Source organism: Eptatretus burgeri, unplaced genomic scaffold (genome assembly GCF_056783735.1).
Source record: "Eptatretus burgeri isolate ZD-2024b unplaced genomic scaffold, Ebu_testis_v1 Ebu_testis_scaffold_3161, whole genome shotgun sequence".
Taxonomy (NCBI): Eukaryota; Metazoa; Chordata; class Myxini; order Myxiniformes; family Myxinidae; genus Eptatretus; species Eptatretus burgeri.
The window spans coordinates 75,832-86,277 of record NW_028225109.1 but is presented as its reverse complement, the minus strand read 5'-3'; the positions used below and the strand labels follow the sequence as shown (position 1 = coordinate 86,277).

The 10,446-nt window shown below is 48.2% G+C and overlaps 2 protein-coding genes across 7 annotated transcripts in view; one reads left to right on the top strand and one right to left on the bottom strand.

Moving 5' to 3' along the window:
• LOC147006604 (uncharacterized) overlaps positions 1-5,758 on the bottom strand; it is a 52,208-nt gene extending 46,450 nt beyond the window's left edge. For both annotated transcript variants that reach the window (XM_085868411.1, XM_085868412.1), the window contains exon 1: positions 5,638-5,758. The gene's annotated coding sequence lies outside the window, so the exon portion shown is untranslated. The remainder of the gene's footprint in view (positions 1-5,637) is intronic.
• Positions 1-10,446, top strand: part of LOC147006603 (uncharacterized) — a 40,217-nt gene that overhangs the window by 20,245 nt on the left and 9,526 nt on the right. Inside the window, exons 1-2 of one of the 5 annotated variants that reach the window (XM_085868403.1) lie at positions 8,327-8,794; positions 8,984-9,031. In XM_085868403.1, the coding sequence (XP_085724529.1) occupies positions 8,734-8,794; positions 8,984-9,031 (109 nt within the window). In that variant the 5' untranslated portion in view covers positions 8,327-8,733. Of the gene's footprint in view, positions 1-1,375; positions 2,007-5,754; positions 5,887-8,326; positions 8,795-8,983; positions 9,037-10,446 lie in introns of those variants that run through there. The other 4 variants (XM_085868405.1, XM_085868406.1, XM_085868407.1 and 1 more) reach the window with 4 other exon arrangements.

Sequence of the window (10,446 nt, the reverse complement as noted above, 5' to 3'; positions counted from 1 at the left end):
CACTCAAACACACAAATACACTCAAACACACGAATACACTCAAACACACTAATACACTCAAACACACAATCACAGGAATATACTCAAACACACAATCACAGGAATACACTCAAACACACAATCACACAAATACACTCAAACAGACAATCACAGGAATACACTCAAACACAATCACACAAATACACTCAAACACACAATCACAGGAATACACATAATCACAGGAATACACTCAAACACAAATTCACTCAAACACACGAATACACTCAAACACACGAATACACTCAAACACACAATCACAGGAATACACTCAAACACACAAATACACTCAATACACAATCACAGGAATACACTCAAACACACAATCACACAAATACACTCACTCACACACATACACTCAAACACACACACACAATCACAGGAATACACTCAAACACACAATCACACACACTCAAACACACACAATCACATACACACACACAAAACACACAATCACACACACAAACACACAATCACACACACACACACACACACGATTCATTTTTATTTCTTAAAAGTGGAAACATGAAATGGAATTCTATTTTCTTTTCAAACTTCGGGATATCTTTAATCCCATTTACTGTGTTTGTTGTTCCTGTTGGAGTAAGTTCTTCACATCACCTGTGAGGGTTTATTCTTTGTACGTCCTTACGATCACGTGTACAGGTGTTGACCATTAAATTGTTTTTTTGCCCAATCGTTTCAACTTTTATCGTTGATTACTTTCCTCCTTCAATGCAAATTGGTACTTTAATCTGATTATAGTTATTTATGGAGGAATATCTATATATTACGAAAACTCTCATCTTGTATGTATGTATGTATGTTCCTGAAATACAGCCAAAATGGTTCAAGATAGCGCATAAATTTTCAGCCCACATTTCTCACCATTCTCCTGCGTGGTATGCAGTATCAAGTTTCGTTAAAATCGGGCAGCGAAGAAATTATTAAAAAATCAATTCCCGATCCTGTCAAGTACTCTTCGGGATTATTTGATCAATGCAAACAACTTCAGCGGTATAGTTCGCTGGAGCTATCTTTTTGTTTTTCTTGAAATGATTTATTTTAAAATCTTAAACATTTAGTACAGACAAAGAAAGATTTATTTTTAAGCATAAAATAAACATCGCCATTTTGATCGAATACTGCTGCGGAAATGGGCCCTTAGTGGGTTATTAAATATAGGATGAGCCCAGATCCCCCTTAAATGCATGTTTAGCCAGGTTGTTTGGTAATCGGACGTGAAATGTGTGTCGGAAGGTGTAGCAGGCGGTCCAGTGTTCATACAGTGGTGGTGTAACGAGAGGCACCTTCTTTTTCCTTCCCCCCTCTTAACCAGCCCCCACCCAGCGCCCTGACAGAGCCAGTCAACAAGACGTGCCAGCAACCCATTGGCAGAGAGCTGCTGCAAATTCGAACGATGGACCAATGACGTGTTCCCAGAGGTGGTTCGAACAGCCCGCCCTGAAAGGCAAGAGGAACTGCTTTTTCCTGTCTGCGATCTGCTTTATGAGGAGTGACTTGACCAGCTGTTCCGCCTTGGCCATGGATCCAGCATGCAGGTCACCCCCAGGTTCATCCTGAATTCAACCACAAAGCATCTGACTGTCCTTACTCCCTGCACAGCTCGACCACGTCTTTTCATCCGATCGCTCCACCTGCAGAGTCCAACACCCAGATTTGGCCTAATCTGGTGTACAGGCCAGGCCTGGATTTGCATACTGGACCTTGTGAAAAACCAGCTGGAACACACATCGGATCTTTCTTGTGCCGTCGACCTCACAGGGACTGGACGCACCGAAGCTGCGTGCGCGGGCTGTGCCGGTAGGAGTACGTCGCCACCATTTTTGCCACGCTGCATGCTCGGGCTGAGCGCTCGAATCCGGCGACATCAGCTTGTCACGAGCTGCATTCGTGCCTTCGACACCTTTCCTCTCGTCCATGAGGCACCACCAAGTACTCCGTGTCTCGTATGCATGCTGTCCAGGCCTTAGGCTTATTTTGCAAGGGCCCCCCCCCTGCGAAACCCATTTCCATAGCTCCCTCGATAAGGACGGGTTATAGATGAATTATAACGATATCGCGAATGCTTTGCTTGTGTCATGTTCCCCGATGTTTCCCCAATGAAGCTAGCTGATTCATGCGAAATTTGCCGCACTGAATTTATTCGTGTCGTGCTGAAGAACAATCGCTCGATTTGTATTTAAAACCAAACTGGCTACAGACTGCGGTACACTTCGCTCAGTCTCTGATCAAACCTAGTCTGTAGCCGGGGTATATCCCCAACTGGCAAGGCACAGAGGTACTTTGGTATCGTGATCTTAGGCGCGTGACCCGAGACCTGTGCCGAACTAGCCGGCGATATAACCCCTGAGACGGCAGTGCTGTTAAGCGCTTCCGAATCAACAACAATACTTCCGTGTTCATTAATAAATACAATTGTGTTGAGAAGATTACGCACAATAATTTCTTCGACTTTCTTTTCTCCGTTTGTTTTTTTTCACATTGACGCACAATATCAAGTATCATTCAAATCGGGCAACGAAAAAAAATTATGAAAAAAATCAATTCCTGATTCAGTCAAGTACTCTTCAGGATTATTTGATCAATGCAAACAACCCAAGCGGTATAGTTCGCTGGAGCTATCTTTATGTTTTTCTTGAAATGATTTGTTTTAAAAGGTTTAACATTTAGTATGGACAAATAACGATTTATTTTTTATCATAAAATAAACATCGCCATTTTGATCTCATACTTCCGTGTTCATTAATAAATACAATTGTGTTGAGAAGATTACGCACAATAATTTCTTCAACTTTCTTTTCTCCGTTTTTTTTCACATTGACGCGCAATATCAAGTTTCGTTCAAATCGGGCAACGAAAAACATTATGAAAAAATCAATTACCGATTCAATCAAGTACTCTTTGGGATTATTTGATCAATGCAAACAGCCTCAGCGGTATAGTTCGCTGGAGCTGTCTTTTTATTTTTTTTTGAAATTATTTTTTTATGAAACGCTGTCACAAGGGGAGAACCCAACGGGTTCACGGGTCATCTCGTAAATTATTGTATCTAAAGTTCAACTTCCCTTTTCCATTTGTAAGATGAGAATCCAGTTTCTGACCTTAACTGAACCCTCATCTACCAACATATTGTTGCGAATTCGCGGCCGCCGGCGTGCAGACGGCCGCGTCACTCGAATCGCGACCGCGTCGCTCATTGGACGGACAATTCAGTGGTGACCCTCCGGGAACTATCGCCCGAAGCCAGTCACGGGTGGGCCTTTCGACCTCACCACAATCGTGCCAATCGGCCACCCGCGTAGGATAGAGTTGTTCGCCAAACTCGACCTACCGAAGTACCCACGCGGATGGTAAACCGGGCGATCGTACCTCGCCGCAGGTCGACTCCGGACACGAGCCGCTTGGGCGGCCCGTTCCGTACTATCAGGATAACCGAATGTTGTTATCGTCGACCTCGACGGTTCAGATTATTTACCGGGCGTTTTGCACCCACTACGAACCCTTTACGTGAAGCAGGATGGAGGGGAAATAAAGAAAAGACGAAGCGAAACGGGAAAACAGTTCACACAATGCACATTTATTTCCCGGCACACGGAAAGCACATATATACAGCCAAACAGTCAAAATGCACATATAGCAACCAAAACAAAAGCAACAACGACGCAGAGTTACCACCGACTACGCGCACACATGGCAACACTTATACAGTTCTACTTTACAGACGGCGCCAACACACATTCACTCAAAAGCAAAGGAAAGAAGCCACCCTCATAGACAAGGGGGCAGACAGGCCTGTAGGCCAATTGTGCACGTGACCTGGAGGAACGGCCAGGTCCGCGAGACCGGGGGGGGGGGTCCTACCCGCGTCCTCGTGACGCGTTGACGGGCGAGCCGCAGATGTGGCCGCGTGGCTGTGCCTCGATTCCGTGCTCCTTGGCGGGTTTCGTTTGCACGACGTTTGGAGTGGGGTGGGAACGGGGCCCCCTGTTTGCACCATCTCAGCGCGGGGGAAAGGGGGAATTGTTGATGCCCTGGGGGAGGAGAATGGCTGGCTGGCTTGGGTCCCACGCCGAGTGATCCCACACCGCGACTTCGTTGCTGACCGCCGTCTTTCTCGCCTCGGACCCGAGCTCCTTTGCCTCTTCCCGCAACTCTTCTCAGCCGACTCCAGAACCCAACTCGATGACACACCGATCACTTCGCCACCCGACTCCACTCACTTCATTCGCCTTGCGCTCGCCTTCTTATAGGCTGGCAGGAGCAGCTAATATGCAAATATCCGGATCAGGATGACCTCGGGGGCGGAGTCACGCTCGCCCATTGGTCGGAGGAAAGGGGGCGTGAATCTCCCCTGATCCTAGAATTTGCATATATCGATTTCACACAGACGCGCCTGGAGGCGGGGCCAAGCCGCCCTGCGCTTGCTAATTGGACGGAGGAAAAGTGGGCGTGTAGCGTTCTTGATCCGAATTTTCCCTCGGAAAGGCTGCTATTTGCGCTCGCGGCTCGGTGCGTTCGGCACCAATCGCCGAACGGGCCCAAGACAGCCCGACGCTCAGTGTTCACAGGTTGTGCGGGAATGGCCGTAGAAGGAGAGAGGTGAAGGTGGTGGAGGGTTTTCGGTGGTGGTTTGATGGTTATGGTGCCGTTTGGGAATGGCGGTGATGCGATGATGTGGGAGCGAGTTGTGAAGGTAAAGGTAGTGGCTGTTGGCGTTGTTGTTGTTGTCCGAGGGTTGGAGCGTGGTTGCAGTTGGGGACGATGGCTGGCGTGGTGGTTGTTGTGTGATGGCGGTTGAGACTTGGTTGGTTCAAAATAAAGATAGAACAGAAAAACGCCTAACTCAAAGGATCGCAGCCCGAATGAATCACATAAATTCCCTCCATACAACGGGTTTGGGCAAACTACACATGTACTTAGAGATATCTCACCTACGGGCCCTGAATGGTGGTTTGCGAATTTCCACAGCCGTAACAATATTGTTGTAACTCATGGGGATTAATCCCCGGTTGTCCTCAGTAGAGCCGGACCTGGGGCCACTGCTCACAATTAACGTTGTGGTACGGTGGGTTGTTTTAGAACCACGAACGCCACCCAGTTAACCACGAGTTCCAGTGTCCACCGTCTAATTATGCCGTTTAACCAGAGGTCACGTAGTCACCTGAGTGGGGAGCGCGTCTTCGGCAAAGCACCAATGTTATCTCAATTAGATTTTAATTAGGGCGGCCGAGCGTTTTAACCGCTGATGCGTGCAGACGATTTTTGGTCAAATCTGTGGTCATTACCTCCCAGTCTATCTCGGTTCGGACAATGCCAGACCAATGGAAGGAAAGGACAAACACGGACAGGTCGGAAATCGACAAATGACTTATTAATAATAAAATAAATAAATAAAAAGAATTTTTTATTTTCTTCGGTAAATAAAAAATGCATTTCAAAGCAAAATCAATCAAAATGCCAGGAAAGAGACAAAGAGCAGATGCTTATCGGGGTTGACTTTCTTACAGCTAAACACAGACAAGGGTACCCAACAGATCATTCACGGGGGGGGGGGGGGAGAAGAATCGTTCAGCCCACCAGAGAGTCGTCGTCGGTGAAGCAAAAACGTCCTGCAATGTGTGCGTGCGTGTCACGTCCGTCGTCAGCACCCAGCCTGCGTCTGCGAGGGCACCGAGATCGTCTGTAGCGTGTTTCGACCCTGGTGCTGCGACACGGGCAGCTTCTCACACTTCACGAAACTGGTGACATCCAGTGACCCACACGGTCCGTCGGTGACTGACCCGCCCCTCACTTGTTGGTGACCGACCCGTGCCTCACTCGCCGCTGGTGCTGCTCACACCCACACGTGCACCACACGCTCGCTTTCTTCTCCTCTTTTGCGTGCTTAAACCCTCTTCTTGCTCGCTTCTCTTCTTCCTCTCTGGCTTTCTTTTCGCCCCGCTTTCTTCCTCAGAACGGACCCCCAATTCGTTTTATATTTGCCGGCCGTCTCGGTGGGCGCAGTTCGCGCCACGGTTACCATGACGACCCGTGTGCTCTCAAAAAAGGCGGGCGTCGGCGCTCGTGAAAGAACGTTGCTGAGGAAAAATAAGGGCGGGCGCTCGCGAAAGAAATGTGTGTAAACGTGTCTGTTGTAAAGAAAAAAAGCTTCCCATAAGAGAGGGGATCTATCCTTTACCCTTCTCAACGCATCACATTGAAAATCCCATTAGACATGGGGATGGGGCTAATCTGAACATGCATTTAAGGAAATAACTGTCTGAGGACCTGGATGTGTGGATGCATTCATCAGACCGGTTTCTGAAATGCATAACAATATTTACAACCGAATCTTACCAACTGGGGTCTTTTTGGACCCCAACTCAACATCACTCAGTTTCACAAAATCTGCTGAAGTTTCACATCAATTGTTATTGGTTCACGAAAAAATATTTTCACGAAAAAAATAAGTGACCACTATATTCGTTGTTGTTGTGTGTCTGTCTGTCTATCTGTCTGTCTGTCTGTCTGTCTGTCTGTCTGTCTGTCTGTCCCGAGCATAGCTCCGTGGGTTTTGATCCGATCCTGATAAAATTTTGGTGGGAGGTTCATATCATGATCTCGTTGTGTTTTCCTGAAAATGGGCATGGTGCGTCCATTACGGGCGGAGCCACGCCCAAAAAAACATGTGTTTTTAGGGGAAGCCGATTTCAATTTGCATCTTCTCCGAGGGTGTTTGTCGAATCTGAAAGGGGTTTCGGTATTTGGTTAGTCCAATGGCACCTGCATAGCCCCACGGAGCTCGATTTTTCATTTTCGTCCCAAGGTCAAGGTCACAAGGTCACGAACTCAGAAAATTTCGAATTTTGACATAAAAATCATACGACCGCCCAAATTTTGAGAGCTCGGATGACAATGTTTTTTCTGCATAATCTTGAGGTCATTCCCCACCTAAAGTTTTGAAACCATTTTGCTCTATCTCGAACACCTTGCCCGTGGCTCCCCCTTCAAGTTTGTTTTTACGCTGATTTCATCAAAGTATGGATAATTATCCGAGGAGAGCGAAATGCCATATAGCCTATATGACGTTATATTGTTCCTGGAATGTTCCAGACGAAGTTTTGCACCAAAGGTCATAATCCTTGACCTTTAAAGTTCACAAAGGTCAAATTTTCAAAGTTGTGGGAATCGAACCGGGTTTTCGACCTTCTTCGACGAACTCACTCTAATAAGCTATAGCACATATCGTTTCCTTATTTTAATGTCCACAACATTGTTTTGTGACCTTTAAAGGTTATGCAAAGGTCAAATTTTTTAAGTTGTTGAAAGAAACCGGGTTTTCGACATTTTGCAACTAATCACCTGTCACTCGTACCACATCATGTTGATCATTTTTATAAGTTGGTCAAACATTATCACATTGTCTCATCCGTGACTTCTGAAACAATCTTCATCGTCAAATACCGCTCGTGAACCATTGCTGTCTCCAGAATTGTTATTATTATTTTGTTTTCAATGTCGAGGCTCTTGTGAGAGCTAACACAGAAAGAACATACAACAAGGGGAGCAGGAGACAAGAGGACAAAACGGAGACATGAGGAGATCTGTAGAAGGGAGAGCGATTGGGCAGGGAACATGGAGTATCCAAGATGGAGATTACAGGGACTTTCAGGAAGGAAAGCAGGGAATTTGAAGGAGGTGGGTTTTGAGGTGGATTAACGGAGTAGAAAAGATCGAGGATTTGGATGGGGGTGGGGGTGAACAGCTATTTTGATATTGTGGTGAACAGCTATTTGATATTGTGGTAAATAGCCTCATAAGATATTGTGGTGAACAGCTATTTTGAAGACCTGGAGGGAAGAGTGGGAGTGAAGAGAGCGTTGGAGTTTGTTCCGAAGGCGGAAAAAGAGGAATGAAAGAGTGAAGGTGAGCAGTGATTCGTGATTTTGGTCGTTTTACCAGAAGGGGTTTGTTGGCGGACCTTGAGCTCCCTGCGGAAATATTGGGGGCATATCGCAGACAGAGCGGGGTTGGGGGGGGGGCAAGGTCGGAGAGGAGACGTTAGAAGACAGAAAGACCACCGACCTGACTGGGTGAAAGAGTGAGAGATCCAAAGACAGCCTCATCGCGGGAGTTTGCACAATCCCACGTTTGAGATCCGGAAATGACTACAACGTGAGAGAATACAAGAAGATATCAATCAATCATCCGGTTTATTTAATATCAATCCCACGTCACATCATTTGCAAAAGGTTTGGTGTAAAAGTCGCTCCGAATCCAAACGTACCGGGTGAAGGTCATTCCCAATCCAAAGATCCAGTCCGGGTTTTGTGACTCGTCCACTGGCGCTACGTGCTCCGCCCTCGCACTCCCATCTTCCACCATTTTACCGACGATGTGCCGGTGAAGTTTCGTGCATCACGTTCCTGTGTCTGGACTGATCGTGTGGAGTCCTCAACGGACGGGACGTTGGGTGATTCGTTTGTCGGAGACATGATAAGTGGGTTTAAGCCCCATTCGGCCCTCGAGGAGGGGAGTGGTGAGCGAGCACGGCTTGGTGAGGTCGGGGCTCAGGCAGCGGGTGCATCGCCGATCGAAGGGAATCGGACCTTGGAGGCAGCTGTGGTGGAGGGGAAGGGTACTCGAGGTACCCCTGAGACCCGGGATGCTCCATTTGAATAAACAGCGATCAACATGGACACGTTGCTGACCGCAGCACAATTCCTCCACCGTCAGGAGTGGAAACGTCCGGGCGGTGAGTGGGGAGGGATCCGGGAGGGGAGGGGTCAAGCTGGGGACGGGGTGTCACGTGCAGTATGACGTCATCACCGTGTCGGGGAAATCCCTGCTCATCCCTCCTCTTCACATCTCGTTGTTCCCTCCATCACCCAGGGTGGACGGAGGTTATGTTTTCACTCATGTCTGTCTGTCTGTCTGTGAACAGGATATCTTCAGAAGTTGCGGATGGATTTGGACGGAATTTGGTGGACAGGTGAGGTGTGTGACAAGGACAAATTGATTCGATTTTAGTGAAGATCCGGATACGGACACGAGAATTATTTAATATCGTAAGTTATTCTTCACCATTGAGAGCCGGGGACAAAAACGAGACGCATCATGTTATTTTTAAAAGTTGTGGATGATTTGGTTTGGTGACAAGAACAAGCCGATTCGATGTTGGTTCAGGTTCGAATCCGATCAGTGGATACAAAACGTGAACGGTTCAGCCCTTGTTGAGGTTTCCAATTCACCATGAAGCACCAAGTGGTGTTTTACCTGCCAAGACACTCTGGGTACAAACAAACGTGTTGTCCACACAATTACATCCCAGACGGTTCCACGAGAGGAATAAGGAAGTGATGCGATAGGGTGACGCAGTGTGACGTCACCGCCAATCCAGGAAATAACCCGTTTCCGTCTGATGGACCGTTGAGTTCATCAAAGCCGATTCGTCAGGCAGTTTGTTGACTCGTTTTGTTTTATGACGAATCTGCCACCCACCCCACTCCAACACGACAAATCCTTCATTGTGGTGTTTGATGGACCGAACGCGCCTTTTTCGCAAACATTTGATCGTTCGTTCGTCTGAGGGGAAATTGCGGCCTGGGAACCTGAGTCTTTGACCTGGCGAACTACCTCGGGCAGGCTGCAAATCGCTGGTCGTGCTCCTCACGTGACCTTCCACATGGATCGTGGGCACGTGGTGCATCCCGACGGACACGGCCCCGAGCGACGTGATGAGGACATCCCAGCAGAGATGTCGGACGGTCCACACGGCGGTGTCCAAGGGTGGACGGGCGGACTGAAAACTGCTTTCATGGTGTTGTCCAACATCACGCCGTTGAACCTGCATTTAGAGCATGACGTGTCCCTGCTGCTTGGCCCTGTGGTGGCATTTGATCTCGGGATATTGGTGGAGTCCTCGACGGACTCACGGGTCGTGACAAACTTGGAGCCGTCTTGGCCCATCCTGCCGTTGGTCCCATTGCCGTCGGACACTGCCCTGCCACCTGGGCCATTGACTGGTGGTGGTGTTGGTGTAGGAGGTCCACTGGGTTCCACAAACTGTCACGAACACCTGGAGGAGGACACTACCCTGCCACGTGGGCCATTGACTGGCGGTGGTGTTGGTGTAGGTCTGTAGGAGGTCCACTGGGTTACACCAACTGTCACGAACACCTGGAGGAGGACACTCACTCCGTGCAGAAACCCATCCATGGCTGCGCATGACACCATCAAGAAGCAGGACATGGTGAAAAGGCAGTGTCCTGTCCAAGGGGGCTGCGGAGTCCTCGAGCAATGTTGGTTGATATTGTTGCGAATTCGCGCCCGCCGGCGTGCAATCGACCGCGTGTAGCCAAAAGCGGCCGCCTCGCCCACCGGAATGGACAATTCAGTCGTGATCCT